This window comes from Phyllostomus discolor, chromosome 1 (assembly GCF_004126475.2).
Source record: "Phyllostomus discolor isolate MPI-MPIP mPhyDis1 chromosome 1, mPhyDis1.pri.v3, whole genome shotgun sequence".
NCBI lineage: Eukaryota > Metazoa > Chordata > Mammalia > Chiroptera > Phyllostomidae > Phyllostomus > Phyllostomus discolor.
The window spans coordinates 207,721,808-207,737,361 of record NC_040903.2 but is presented as its reverse complement, the minus strand read 5'-3'; the positions used below and the strand labels follow the sequence as shown (position 1 = coordinate 207,737,361).

General features: G+C 52.6%; 1 protein-coding gene across 9 annotated transcripts in view; it reads left to right on the top strand.

The window, feature by feature from the left end:
* Nucleotides 1–15,554, top strand: part of FOXN3 (forkhead box N3) — a 362,322-nt gene that overhangs the window by 244,979 nt on the left and 101,789 nt on the right. For all 9 annotated transcript variants that reach the window (XM_036013048.1, XM_028505943.2, XM_036013060.1 and 6 more), the window contains one exon: nt 9,605–9,669. In XM_036013048.1, the coding sequence (XP_035868941.1) occupies nt 9,605–9,669 (65 nt within the window). The remainder of the gene's footprint in view (nt 1–9,604; nt 9,670–15,554) is intronic.

The window sequence follows — 15,554 nt, the reverse complement described above, 5'->3', positions numbered from 1 at the left end:
TACCGGGCAGAATTTCTTCAGCACACCCAAACACGCATTCCATATTATCAAAAATATACGTGTACTTATCTAGTTATTTATGTATTCCTAAAGTAATCAAGAAATTGCGTAAAAGAGTAATCCAAATTACCTAACCTCTTACCATCAGTGATGAGATTTATAATTGTGTTTCCTGTTTTAAAGATTTTTCCGTTTTTATCTGAGCTGATGATAATGAAGAAGAAACGTTACTGTATCATCTACCTCCATTCTAAGAGACTTGACTGTGTCTGTAAGGGATACTTTCAGTCCTCAGTGTTGGAAATAATCCTGTTTGGGGATACACAGGTAGCTATTTTATAAAACCACTCCGTGGAACAACAGCGGCCCCCTGCTGTGTGCAGGGAACTCAGCGGAAGTCCTAGAAGGGAGGTCCCCTGGAGCCTCCGCCCACCTGGGTTTCCTCTCCGCTCCTTGGAAAAGCGAGAGGCACACCTCTCGCGGAGAGGGAATTGAAGGTTTCAGATGATATCGGATCAGGAAATGGCACCCAGTGAGATCCGTTCCCAAGGTGGCTGTGCAGACCGTAATTACCAGACAAATTCAGAGGTGGGGGAGGCCCCAGGGTTGCAGTGACTGGAGAAAAGTGTCCCTGGGACGGGGGTTCTGAGTGGGAGCTTCAAGGAGGGATGGGTCTGGAATAGGCAGAGAGGACAAGTAGGACGTTCCAGGCAGAGGGGAACGGAGTTGGCCAGAACGAGCCTGGAAATACAGGGGGCACCCGTGTGTATCTGAGATCTACGTCAGGCGGCATATTGGGGAGCCACAGGAACACACTGGGAAGAGTGTGGGGGATTCTGAGGGTTGGAGAACCTACTGAGCTTGACCTTGTCCTATAAACCACTGGTTCTCACACACCTTGCTCATCACCAAACTCTCCAAATGGAAGCATATGTGGGAACTCAATGATACGTAACCCACGTGGAAAACGAAATGCTTTGTTGGCGTTGGGGCAGGACCTCATCTAGACACCTGTCCCCCGTCCCCACCGTTGTCAGCACTACAGGCTCGTCCTGGGGGTTTCCCGGAAAACAGTTTGCAAAGCATGAAGGCGCTGTTCTTTGAGAAGAGGGCAGCTGAGGCGTTAGGCAGAGCGGCCTGGGGTGGGGAGAGATCAGAGTTTGGGGAGGCCTGTTACGGTGCTGGGGGCAGCATCTGCAAGCAACTGGCCCAGCAGAGAAGAAATGCAAAGGAAGGGGAAGTGCCCAAGGCCTGAGAAAGGAAGGGGCAGCAGGAGTGGGCGACAGGCAGCAGGCGGAGCGGGGGGAGGAAGGTGTTCGAGACCGCACGTGAGTCCCTCGGCAAACATCCGATTGGTGCCAGCTGAGTTCCCAGACTGGAGCAGGTGATAAGAAGTTAGGGAAAGACAGTCAGGTGTCTCGGTATTGTAGGGAGTGAGCCTTCCTCTGGGAAAGGGAGGCAGCCATGGACATGTTGTGGGTTCGGTTGTCCCCCCAGAATTTGCAGGTTGATGTCCTGCTACCCAGTCCCTTAGAATATGACCTTATTTGGAAATAAGGTCGTTGCAGATGTCATTAGCTACAGATGAGGTCAGGCTGTGGTAGGGTGCTCCCCTAAGCCAGTACCAGAGGGGGAAGTTGGGGGATGAGCACACACAGGGAGAAGCTTGAAGGCAGAGACTGGGGTGGGTGATGTACGGGTAAGCCAGGGCATGCCGCAGGTGGCCAGCCACCGGCAGGAACTAGGAGAGAGGCCTGGAACCCACCAAACTTGATCTTGGGCTTCGAGCCTCCAGGGCTATGAGACCAGAAATTTCTGTTGTTTAAGCCACTCATCTGTGCTCCTTGAGACACTGAGAAACCCCGGGTTGTGTGGAGCGTGCGCATGGATACCAGCAGGAGAGGCGGCGGTGGGGAGCTGGACCCCTCCTGTGAGGGGTTGGGCGGGGTGAGGGTGACAGCCAGGTGCTGCGTCAGGATGCGGCCAGAGATACCATCCAGGTCTGGAGACAAGGTCGGCTGGAGACGCAGAATCAGAAGAGCTAGGGTTTCTGTGAGGCCGGGAGCTCCCCTGGGAAAGGAGTATTGAGGAGAAAAGAAGAGTGGCTAAAACTCTAGGAACGCCCCTAGTTGGAGGGTTAAAGCTGGACGGAGAGCTAGCTGAATGTTTAGAACAGAGGGTGGGGGGAGGAGAACCAGTCTAGAAGGATATTTTGAGACTAAAAGTTGAAAGGATTTTAAAGAGATAATGTCAAAAGTTAGAGTTTATGTAATCAGAAAATAAAAGCACGCTTCCCATGGGAGCCCACGGGGTGGGGTGGGGGGAGGGGCTACTCTAGTGCCATCAAGGACCCTTTGGCCCTGACCGGCCTCTGGTGGCCCTGGTGTCAGAGGATGGCGGCCAGGCCAGGGAGACGGTGACGCAAGGCAGTGGAGGTCAGGCCCTCAGTGCCTGGCCCTTGGGCTTTCTCAGTGCACGGCGGAGTTACCGGGCCGAGAGGAGGCTGGGACCCTGGCAGATATTTCATGACGGGTGAGGCCAGACGCTGTTAGTCCCGGGAGCGGGGAGGCGAGTGGAGACAGGTGGTGGAGGGAGGCATGGTCCCAGAGGAAAAGAGGGCGATCACAGAGTAACTCAGGTGGAGGAGAGGCAGATGCCATGGAAATGATGAGGGTGAGCAAGCTATGGGGAATGGCTTTGGTTTTAGAAGCGAGGGGGGTGACATTGGCTGAGGAGGGGCAGAGGGGGGCTTTCAGACTTGGCAAGAGGGAGAAGTTTGGGCTCAGCTTCTCTGGGTTGCTGATCACCGTGCCAGTGGTTCTCACGTTGGGGAAGTTTTATCTGCAGCACATATGGCAGTATCTGGAGACATGTTTGGTGGCTACCGCTGGGGAGGGGTTGCTATTGAGTTCTGGTGGGGAGAGGCCAGGGCGCCTGCTGAATGCCCTGTGTTGCCCAGGACAGCCGCCATGACCAAGAATCGTTCAGCCCCAGCTAGGAAACCCTGTCGCCTTTGGTCGACGGTTCTCAAACGTGTCCCAGGAGGAAACCCTCAGGTCGTAGTATGCTTTGTGGGATGTTGTGCAGCACTGATGTCTTTTTTTTATATATATAATTTTTTAAAAGGATTTATTTATTTATTTATTTATTTATTTATTTATTTATTTATGGAAGGGAGGGAGGGAGAAAGAGAGAGAGAGAGAAACATCAATGTGTGGTTGCTGGGGGTCATGGCCTGCAACCCAGGCATGTGACCTGACTGGGAATCGAACCTGCGACACTTTGGTTCGCAGCCCGCACTCAATCCACTGAGCTACTCCAGCCAGGGCTGCAGCACTGATGTCTTTAAAGAACACGGTAGATGTTACTCCAGAGCAGCCGCCTCGCTCAGGTTCTCGTGGCCGTTCCAGCCCTCAGCACAGCCCTGGCCTTGGCCGTGATGGGCACGCCAGAACCAGTCAGGCTGATCCCGTGGGAGTCGGGATGAGTCTCCAGTGTTAACCTCTGAGCGAGGTAACACAGTGATTGATTCCTGTCCTTGTCACCATGTACGTTTAGCCCTCAGCGTGCTCTTGCCACACTCCCAAGCGGTGGTGTTTGTGGTGCCGCAGGGCTGTTGTCTGCTCGCCTCCGCGATGCTTCCCCAGCCAGCGTCAGCCTGCGACTGTGCGACCCTGAAGGTCTCCGGGGGCAGGCTCGCCAGTTTGGAGCCACGCAGGATTCTGTGCAGCATTGCCTTTTCTTTACCTCTCGATCAGGTAGCACACCTGTGAAGCCGCTTCTCCCCACCTGTTGATATTCAGAAACCGGTCAGTGCTACTCTGGACTGAGGACCGTTTGCAACGAGATGATGTCAGAGCATCCTCGAAGGAAAGAGGAAGGGAGAGGTGTGGTTACCTCATCCGTCGCCAAGAGCCAGACCGGGTCCACAGGGTGTAGGCGGCAGTCCCTGTCTGAACTGCAGTTTTCTTGTCGTCGAGGCTACCGCCGGTTTCCTGCAGTTTGCCGAGGGCCCTCTGCAGGTGCATCAGCCCGTTTCGGTACCACACACAGAGGCCCTCGTGGCCTCCAGTTTGCAGCGTGGAATTCAGATTTTCAGCCTGCGTTTTGCACAGACAGATGCCCTGAATCCAAATCTTCGGCCATCCCGGCCACCCTTTGGATGGGACCAGGTGGCCACTGAGATCCCTCTGAATGTCCACACGCTCCAGTTTTATTGCTTAGAAAGTTTTCAAAGTGTCCCGGCAAACTCCGAGCTCTCGGCTGTGCTCTGCAGTGATGCTCCTCACCTTACGAATGGAGACCACCTCCCACGTGTCTCTCGGTCAGACGGAGCTGACTCCTGAGTCCCAGACGTCTGCCACTGGCATCCTGCACCCCAGCAGTCCGGGCGGGTGTGCAGCGTAGGTCATGCTCGTTTTTCTGTTCTTTCCTAGGGATTAATCCACAGTTAGAATTAAAGCAACAGAATTCCAAGTATTCCTTCTTTTTCAGGAATTGTACCTTCGTTACAACTGCTCAGGGAAGGCAATTGTAACGAAGCCGGTTGGTAGATGTCTCCTGTCCAAAGGGACCGCCGTCACACGCTGTTTCCAGTGTCAGTGACGCGAGTCTGCTTAGTTACCGAGAGCGCAGCGAGCGAGCTCGGCCTCTGTAAGAACTGGATGAGGACAGGCCGGTCCCTCTTCACGGCTGGTTTGTGCTCCCCGCGTCTCAGTGTGCGGTGGGGCATCCTGGCGGAGACGCCAGCTGCTGGCGCCACTCAGAAACTCAGCACTTGGGTCCCTTCTTCGCCGCCCCAGACACTTGAGACGTCGGTTCACTTCTTTCAGAGTCTGCTCTGCATTAATCCTTTCTCTCGTTGTACATTAAAAAGATGTTTAATGGTGGTAAGATACACGTAACATACAATACAGCACCTGAACCATTTTACAGTTAGCCGTCCTGACTGTTGTGTTGCTCATCGTGTTAAGTATCAGGCCGGCTAAAAAGTCCATTACGGTTTTTTTCCATAAAAGAAGAGACACATTTTTCATTTTCTCCAATAACTTTATATAGATTTGGATATTTTGAGTATGTTGGCTTAGCTCTTGCTATTAGCTTCTAGTGGGTAGAGGCCAGAGGTGCTGCTAAACATCTTCCAATGCATGACAGCCCCACAGCAAAGAATTATTTGGCCGAAACATCAATAGTACCAAGAAACTTCGCAAACCACTTTTGACATGTTGGATCAATCACAGCACCTTCTCCATACACTGCACAAATCTTTTTTTTCTTTTTTTTTGCATTTCAGTTGTGTGTTTACCATTCTTGAAATAATGAAGCGTAATACGCCGAAAATGTTGTGTATCTTCTACCTTCAGTGTTAAAATGGCTGCACACAAATCCACCAATTTTGATGTGTGTTTTTTTTAATGCACGCTGATATGACATCTGTCACAATATAATCTAACAAAATTGTTTCAAATGTAGTTAAAGGCAGCTAAGTGCTCCTAGAGCTATTGTACGGAAAAAAGCTAACGGACTTTGTGGCTGGCCCCATACAGTCACATAGCCGTGCAACCAGTCTCTGGAACTCTTGTTTTCCCTGCAGAACTGAGGCTCTCACCCCATTAAACAATCACTCCCCAACCCCGTTCCCTCTAGCCTCTGGAAACCACCGTTCTGCTTTCTGTCTCTGCAAGTCTGACTCCTCCAGGGGTCTCTTGGAAGTGGCATCGTGGAGTATTATTTGCCCTTTCGTGCCAGGCATATTTTACTTAGCACAGTGTCCTTGGAGTTCATCCACGTTGCAGTATCTGGTTTTTTCTTTAGCTACGCCAGTTCACACTTGGCAGCTGGTTTCTTAGAAAAAAACTGCCTTTCTTAATTTGCTTTTCATTCGCCTTACAGAACGTCCAGGCTGGTGAGTGCAGGTGTGGGGGGTGCCAGCGCCCCCCAGGGTCTCGGTTACAGTCCAGCTGGTCTCACGACAACAGGAGCTCTTGGGTGTAGAGAAGAAAGCACATGGCAGGTCCCATCATTATGCCCAGAGCCACCTTAGGACTCTACAGCCCTTGGACTCGCGGTGGCCCCCCGGGAGTTCGCAGGAGCACAGCTGCGAGCAGGAGGCTCCGGGAGGGAGGGAGGGAGGAGGGCGAGTCTCCGGCCGGCGCTGGGCGTGCTGTTCCCGACGGTATCACTCCTCTCTCGGGATGCGCTGGCTCGGCTCTGGGCTTAATGATCAGCAGGATCGATGTCCTCAAATGCCAGTTCTCAGACTGCCTCTCTGTCAGGTGAGGCCCCGTGAGCCTGTTGGTTGGCTTCCTTTGTCACAAGGCGGGCTGGGCTTACAGCCACTGAAGGTCGTGGACTTTTATTGGCGCGTTACTGAAATGAGGCATTTGTGGCGCCGGCGCTGTGTTGTTTCTGCTGACAGGGCCCGCCCACGTGTCTGTGTTTCTAACATGTGGTTAGCCCGGTCGCTTTGTCTAGCCTGGGATTCTGCCTCGCAGAGGTTCCTCGTGAACCGCCATCCATGGCCTTCTTCCACGGAGAAGGGTAGCTAGGAGGTCCGTGCGAGGAGCCTGGAAGAGGAGAGATCGAGTCGGGCCATTAGTGTGTGTGTGTGTGTGTGTGTGTGTGTGTCAGGGCAGCGTGCTGGCCCCAGAAGCCCTGGTCTGGCCTTGGGCTGATCAGTACATGACTTGGGTGAGCCCCTTCACCTCTCGGAGCCCCCATCTCCTCAGGTGTAGAATGGGCAAGATGGGCCCTGCCCTGCCTCCCCACCCACCGGATCGGAGGGGGTCCCTGGAAAGGTGCCGATCACTGTCCTCTGTGAATGGGGATTTGCTATCCGACCTTCAAGCAACGTCAGCACCATCGTATGGTGATGAAACCCACTTTGGTAGATTGAAGGGGGTCCTGGTAGCCATTTCTCGTGGCAGTGACCATTTGCAAGTCACCAGCATTTAAGTGACTGAGTGTGGGGAGTCTCCCACCCTCCTTGTGATTTGCCGCATGAGTGGCTGGTTTCTATGGTGACCTCAGGTCCTCCCACAACGACCTTGAACACAGCGTATTCTCTGGAAGATTGGGGTGGATACATACTTTAAACTAACTTCATATAATGGTTTTAAGCTGACTTGGAGCTTCAAAGCACAGTCAGCCCAGAACATCTCCACGTTGGGGGGCAGGGGGGATCAGTTTGCATCCTCTCCAACCTGCAGCCGCTAGGACCATAACTGTTGACCTGTCTGTGGGCATTGTTTCTCTCTTTAGATAGAATCATAGGAAGTTGGAGCTACATAAGTATGTCAAGAAGTTCCTAAAGGCCATAAACTAGGGCTTTTAATCCCCCCTCCCTCACCTCCTGTATCCTTCTTAACAGCAAGCAGGGTTCTCAATAAGCACTTAATAAATCCCCGAATCTACTAATAGATGACACCAGTTTTAGGGACCACCAAAAAAAAAGTGTAGACTATGGGACCCAGGAGCTCAGAAGCTTTGTAATGAGCACAACAGGAAGCAGCCTAGCTGGAGCCAGAAAGAGCCCTCGGTGAATTCGGTGAATTCGGTGAATTAGGCAGCCACAGTGGGTGCCGGGGAGAGCAGGTGGGTGGCCAGTCCGCATCGCTCCCTGACTAGTGCATAGATTACACAGCTAGCACAGCAGGGTGTCCGGAATAGCAGTGATCAGTGACATCAGGTGCATTAAAAGGATGTTGTCAGAATCTTGAGGTCGATTGCTATCGCGCAGAGAATTTTCCTGATCTAAACCACCGGATTTTCCTGCCCTCAGCCCTCCATTTACTCCTTCGCTGGCATCTGCTCAGTTTTCAGCCAAATCAAGGTCAGGCTAAAGAGGAGATTTGGATGGAAGTAAGCTGGCTAGCCAGACTCCTGCAGTAATGCTCAGTGATTGAATTCTCTGAAGCACCAGCTCCTCTGTAATGAAGTCCTCAGTTCTTAAGTATCTTCAGCAATCAGGTGATTCGGTATTAACCACAGCCAGCTTGTTGTTTCCCCGTTTTCTTCCAAAAATAAGATGGTGAAATCCCAGGAGCTAGCTGGGGTTGCAAAAAGACAATCTGAGGCGTTTTCATGCGTGCTATTCCACATGCAACTTTGAGCCTTAAAAAGCCTCGGTGGAACAGGACAGGAACAAGGCGGGAGAGAAATCAGCCTGCCGCCGCCGTCACCCTGGGGCCCCGCAGCCCCAGCCAGACCTCCCGTTGTCCAGGCAACCCCTGGCCGCTCAGAGGCCACAGCTGCCGGAGTGGGGAATCGGGGCTGCAGAAAAAACCCCGTCGCCAAGAGGCATTATTCCCGCTCACTCTGAGGACAGCAGGTCCGAAACAAAATAAAACAAAAGGTTCATTTACAGCACGGTTCACAGCGTGTTTTCCAGCACATTTGACATCAGCCTGATGTTGGGTCTTTTTTTTTTTACACGGTAGCTCTTCTCTCTACTCCTTCCCAGTTATGTAACACGTCCCTCTACCTGCTGTGCTATGTGTACCCCTGGTGGTGACGTTTTGGTCGCTGGCCTTTCTCCTTTTGTTAACAGTACTGCATTGCTAGAGACCCTGGGTGACGGGTAAAGCGTGTATTGTGGAGACCTTCAGACTTCCTGTCCTCATTCTCCAAGCGTGTTTCCAGCAGCCGAATTTGCAAACGAGTTCTTCAGATTTTTTATGTTTTTAATGTTGAAGGTGATTGATAATGCATTCACCAATATCATTTTCCATGGACTGTTTTGGCAAAAATAGTTTATGCTGCCTCTGGAGCTGGATGTAACGTTTTTGACTGAGGGCTTTCTAGCATTAATCTAAACCAGGGCTTGATTTAGAATAACCTACTTTCCACTCCAAGGATGTTTTACTAAGACAGGCTTGGTTATAAAGTTTTTCACTGGGTATTTTAAAACGGTGAAAATGCTTGTCTGTAAATGCAGTAAAGTGTCTCGGTGATATATTGATCTTCCTTATTTTCTTGCCTCTCTTCTTACCAGACTGTGGGTGGTAACATTTGAAAAATGTTTTATAGGATTTGGAGTGCAACATTTTAAGCCAAGAAATTGAAAACAGGGGACAAAACAAGGAGATAGGGGAGGGAAAGCATCGATCAAGGTCACATCTGTAGATTAAGGATTTGATGGTAGCAAAGCTAAGAAAGGCAAGTTTGTGTTTCTTAATAGGCAAGCGGCACCAAGAAGCATTGGAGAACCCACCTGGTCTCAGACGTGAACAGGCGTTCTCTGCCACATAAAATCCTAAAATTATGGACAAGTTAGCAAAAGTCCCAGGTTATGGCGCTGCACTGTGGGAACTTACTAGTCTGTTTACCTGCAAATGACTTCGGTGCCCAGGAGGGAGCCAGGGTCAAGACGGTGGGTAACTGGAACCCCCACACGGACTGTTCCCGTGAGATCCAAAGCCCACCCATCGTGAAGGAAGCACCACGAATGGTGTCAAAGGTGCATTTGCAGAGGGTACAATAAGGCCTGCAGGGGAGCGGGTTCCAAGGCCGTGTGGAGTGACGCCTTGGGAGGAAGGGCTGTCGGGAGCGTGGGCGAGCGGGTGCAGGTGAGCTGGCCCTCACGCCACTGTCTCTTCTCTTGCAGCACATCGGGCCCACCCCTCTGGCCGGGCAGCACCTTCTTCAAGAGAAATGGAGCCCTTCTCCAAGGTAAGTCCCTCGAAGCCCCTCTCCACCTCACCCCTCTCAAGACTCCCCTGTGCTCCGTGTTGATCCGCAGGGTTCTGCCCTGTGGACGAGTGCGACTGTCACGGGCTGGGTCTGCTGGCCCGGTTGTGTCTGTCTCTTCCTGCGCACACCTCCCGGTTGCTCCGAAGTGTTCGTCTGGAGCCAGGACTGCTCCTTGGGTCTGCCGTTACTGGTCATATTCTAGAAAGGAGTGTTTGGCTTGCTTTGGTGCAGCAGGAATTGCGTGGCTGTTGGGATGTGGCTGTAGCAGGAACTGGGCTGGTGAAAACCAAACCCCGTCGCGTGTCTTCGGTGCTTGGGCCGGTGAGGGTGGTCATGGGTGTTTGGGCACTTTGGTCACCGTGGATGCCCCCGGGTTCCTGGCTGGCATGTCATGGCTGTGTGTGCCCGGGAGGGTGACTGTGGGCTTGCTCGGAGGCTCAGAGTTCAGACACCCCTCCCCTGGCCCTACAGGCACCCTGTGCAGGGGGACATCCCTCCTGCTGTTCAGCTCATGGTCAGCTGCTCTGCCCAAGTTCCTATGCTGTGTGCTCAAGGGATTCACAGTGTCTTTCATCTCCACTTTCGCAATTAAGTTTCTTCCAAAGTCGCCAAAATGAAAGAATAATAACTGGCTAAAAAAATAGCAATAAGATATATGCTCAATACTTTTAGAATTTACTTTGGGGTTACTGCTGTTTTGAGTATCTGCTGTATACATGAGCTGGAATTGGCGGGCTCCTTAAGGATCTTCCAGGTTCCTGTCCCCACCAGCCTGTGTTGACTGGCCAGGTGTCGGGGTGGCACAACAGGCCGACAGCAGGTGGATGTGGTTGTACCCGGGCTTTCAAACTGTGCTGGGCCTATGGTGGGGGCTCCAGTGCGTTTGGTTGGCTCGGAGCTGTGTGGTGGGTTTAAGCCTCCAAAGTATGTGCAGAGGGATGGAGCGGGTGTGAAGAGAGTAGAATTCTGTGAGTGTGGCTGAGAACAGTGGCGTTCATCCTCGGGGTTCTGGGGCAGCTCGGACAGCTGTGAGAGCCGGCACGGTTCTGGGCTGTTTTACCAGCTCTGCAGTCGTCCACCGTCGTTCTCCCAGCTTGTGAAATCAGGGAGTGAAGAATTTCTTTGCATTTTTGCTTGGTACAGGGTGACACTTAGGCAAGGAGGTTTGTTCAGTTTTAATTGTAATGACCACCCTAGACATCATCAATATTTAAGAAAAAAGGGAACTCCGTCAACTTGCAAAAATTCATACGTGATTTTTTAAAGATCTGTCCTCCCTTCAGATAGATACATGGAGTGTGATGCGCAATAAGCCTTCGGCCTTCTTCAAGTGCATTGCAGCTGTGTGCCTCTGTGCTTTGCCTCTCTACATCGACAGCAGTGACTATCGTCTGGGTTGGGACTGGTTTCAGAAAAGGGATTTTATTTACTTAGACTGGATTTTATCAATCCATTATTCTATAGGATTTTTACTCATTAAGTTTCGCATTGGATAAGATGTGCTCTAAACATACTGGTTTGGGGTTATTTCAGGCAAAAGCATGAGGGAAAACATTGATAAGTTTTCCGAAGTGGAGTGATTTTGCCGTGAGAGTCTCATCTCACGGGTGGGAGACCTTTTCCCCTTCCCGGGAGGGTTACCGGTTCTGATGACTCGGGGCTTGGAGAATGAAGTTACCGTGGATGTCAGACGCTCGCTGAACCCACATCCGGTTCATTGCCGCCCATTTATCTAGTCGGATATGCGAAACTCAAAAGGAGTTTGGAGAGACTTGGGGAGTGTGGGCAGGGATTTCTTAACTTTTTATCAGTGATATTTTTTCATTTTCTGGATCTGCATGTTAAGTTGTTGAGACGTTTTTATCGTGACACGATTCTTCGAACGATGTGCCTGTCCTTCCTAACCAATGCCTTTGTGTTCCTTTGGTGGCGCTGCTGGCTCCTCAAGAAGTCACTCGAGCCCACAGGCAAAACTTACACAAAAAGATACAGGTGTGTGAAGAAGGGGGTCGCCCTGTCATCCCAGCAGAAGGGTCAGGTCGTTAAGGCATTACCTGACTTAATGCTCGCTTTTGCATCTTTACACTTGACATTTAAAAAATATGCACACGTACTTTCTTGTTTTCCTGTAGCAAGCAGGAGGACATTTTTCTAGAGATCAAACTATAGGCAAGAACTCTGGTAATAGGTTCCAGCCACAAGGAGCAGGGTTCCCTAAAGAGCCCAGTGCCTAGACGTGGGATAGAAGATGAAACTCGGTCACTCTGGGCAACGCAGACCCAGGGACCAGCCAGCATCAGACGCAGACCTGGCCGCACCTGCTACACAGGGAGGCCCTGCCGGGCGGAGTGGTCTCGGGCTGAGCTTACCAGAGTGCAGGGGCCGCAAAGGAAGCAGACCTGTCACGGTGTTCACAGGACAGCCTTGTGTGTGTCAGGAGGGCTGGGAGCCTAGGGATTGTCCCTTTCGGGGAGAATTGACACTTGGGCAAGGCTTTGAAAGCTAGGTAGATGGGGGCTGTGGCAATGGGAAACAGCGTTGCCAGAAGGGGAAGCAGCAAGAGTACACAGGTGGGAGAGGCTCACGGGAGCCTCCGCGTGGGGACCTCCTGGGGGAGGGGCGGGCGGCGAGCGAGTCAGGGGCACTTTGGGATAATGACATCACGCACGCCAGGAGACGCATAAACGGAATAACGGGGTGTCTGAGGAGGAATAAATGGACGTTAAAATCTACAGTGAGCGGAGCAAAATGACATAATGGTTACAGCGTTGTCTGGCAGTGGTTTGGTTTACACGCTGTTGAGCAGAAACGTAGCGCAGTTAATTTTTTTCCAGCCTAAAAACCAATTGCGGGAATTAACCGGGAGTACTCGAGGTCCTACTCGAGGGCGGGCCGTGTTTTGGTTCTTGCAGAACCGCTGGCAAGAGGGCCCGCTGAATCACCTCGCCGTTTTGAGGATAATGGGGTAAGATTTGGTTTGGATTACACCAGGCATGGGTAGTTAACATAATTGGTCGTTTCATCAATTCACAGCATTTATTTTAAAGGCCATTTAGGCTGCTAGAGACAATTTTAGAATGCGAGCCGTTCGCGTCAGCTAGAGAGCACTTCAGCGCTTGTCCCAGCGACGGAGACCCAGCAAAGTGCCGGCAGGGGACGAACCCCTTGTTCCCCGGGGGCCTGGGGGCCCGGGTCCCGGCCTGCAGAGGAGCGCGGCTCCTTCCGGGCCCTGCAGGGCTGGCCAGCTGACAGCTGTCTCCAACCGTCCCCTCTGCGCGTCTCCATTTGTCTCTGTTTTGGGTTTTGTGTGTCCGAAATAACATTTTTAATTTTATTAAGTAATGATGTCTCTCGTTTTCCTAATTAAAAGGGTGAAGGGTTTTATAACTTTTCCCTTTTCCAACCCCCCCACCCCCCAGTCCTCCTCCTCCCCCCACCCCCACACGTTGCATTCCCCCATCAAACTTAAAACTAGGTGACGTTCAACATCACCCTCAGGTGAATTATTTTAATGATCAGTGATTCCTCGTTAAACACATTTCTCACCCCTGGCCTGGCCCTTCATCTGGTCCCCAGCGGTTTCGCCCCAGCGCAGCAGACGGCATCGCCATTCTTGTTTGGCTCAGGCCTTCTCCTGGAGGTGGCTGCCGGCCACCTCCCCAATCTGATGCGCCCAGCTAGCCTTCTTGGGCCCTCAGGTCTCAGGGCCCCCCCGGGGAGTTTTGTTCCAGGACAGGCTGCTGCCTGCACAGCTCTGTGCCAGCTGACCACTCGGACCTCCCCCTCCCCCCGTCTTTTACTCCCGGCTCTCCTCTGAGCAGGCGCTCCCTGCCCACCCACACGACCCACCGGCAAGCATTTCTTTATTACCCATCGCTGTGTGTCCGGCACCGGAGGAGACTGGAGTTCCCAGGGAGGCCCCGGGCCTGCCGCCTGCACCACGCACAGCCCCCTCTGGGGTCGGAGCACACGTCCCCGCCCTGCACAAGGAGGGCTGATGCAGCCACGGCGCTGACACCAACACCGACACCCTGCCAGCCCTCCTCGCCCTCCTCCCTCCACCTTCCTTCTCTCTTCACCCTGGGATCAGGCCACTAATTAACATTAAATCCATTTCTGTCGGATCCAGTAGCGGAATTACAACAAATTCCATAACACACATAACAGATTTTTGTTTCCACTCACTTCTGACAACCCGCTGGATGAGCTGATGAAACGGAAGGAAGACCCTCCAGGCGTGTGCACTGGGCAGAGCAGGGCAGCGCTGCGGCAAGGCCTGAGAACGGGGGAGAGGAAGCCACGGTCAAGGCTGTCGGGTGGACATCATTCCTGAGGGTGCACGGAGCATGGCCCCTGGGGAAACGTGCGTGAGGTTGACGATGGCCAGGAGATGACTTGCTTGGGGGGGAACGCAAGTTTCCCAAGTTCTAGGCTGGCTTCGCATACTTCCTGTCCTGGGAGGCCTGTGATGTACCGCCCCCTCTGCACAGCCCTTATGCTCAGCCGTAGCTCTGCCAGGCGTTTTTACTGCCGGAGCGTATGCGGCCCCTCACTTTGGCTGCATTCCATGCCGTGGCAGTCTCGAGAGCAAGTGCTCAGTATATCAGAAACACGTTAGAGTGGGAAGTGCACTGGATTACGAGTCGGGGGAGGGGCCTGGCTTCCAGTTCCAACACTGCCACTTGGTGAACTCTGTGACCTTGGGCAAGCCACACGGCATCCTGAGGCTTCATCGTCTGACCCGGGCTTGAAGGAGCAGACCTCGGGGATGGCGGAGGCTTCCTGTGGAGCACCAGCGCCATTCCGTTCTAGCAACTTCCCTAAAAGTAGGTCAGGGTGGATTCTGAGGCTTAGCTGTAGCCCAGCGGAAAAGGAATGCTCCCCTCAGCCAGCTGTGTCTGCAAACGCAGCCAAGGAGCGGGAGGAGGGTGGTGCAGGCGGCCAAGGATCCTGCTCCTCGGACAGGATGATTCTCAGAGGTCTCCCGGGTGATTACCGGTTTGGGCAACCTGGGCTCGAACCCTCTCCTGGCTTCTTGGGCAACTGGCTTCACCTCTCTGTAGGGATAACGATAATGATGCTTACCTGTCTCAAGGGGTTTTTGTGAGGATTTGATGCATTCATGTTAGTAAAGCATGTAGAACATGCCAAATTCCCAGTCAGAGTGAGTCGTGATATTTGACAAAACTTGGGGACTCTTGGGGAAATAGGGCTAACGTTTCCTGGGTCCGCGAAACACTTCCCTTGTCCAGTGGGTGGGGCAGCAGTCTGGGGGGCCCCGAATCCTGTTGGATTTAAACATAGATCTGAGAGACAGGTTGTGCATCTATCTCTTTGTCTCAGATCTCTTACAAGTAGGACCGCTTCCTGGGGAGGTCACAGCAGGTGCGTGGATAGCTGTGCAGAAGAGCACAGGTTTTAAACCACATCAACCCGGGTTCAAATCCCTGCACCTCTGGGCACCAGCTGCTTGATGATCTGTAATGTGGGGCCATGAGACATGTCTCCCAGAATCTCTGTGGACGTGAAAGGGCAAAGTGAGCATGCAAATGGCCACCCAGTCCAGTGACCGGCACCTCGCAAATGCTTGATACAAGCGAAGGTTTTAGCCTTTGACGCTGTTTCATGCGTAAGGTTTCTGGTCACTAACCCTGGCTCCTGTGTTCCAGGTGAAAGTTCCAAAACCTGTCCAAGGAGGGGTCTCCCAGACTCCTCTTCACGTGGCTCCCACTCTCTCCACCAGCCCCACTGGTGTGTCTGCTCCAACTGAACCAGGACAGTGCTGCCGGACTCTGGGGTCTGCCAAGGCCTCAGGTCTCTCATCCCTGGTGCTGCTCTCCTAAGGGTCGTAGGATCCCAGCGTC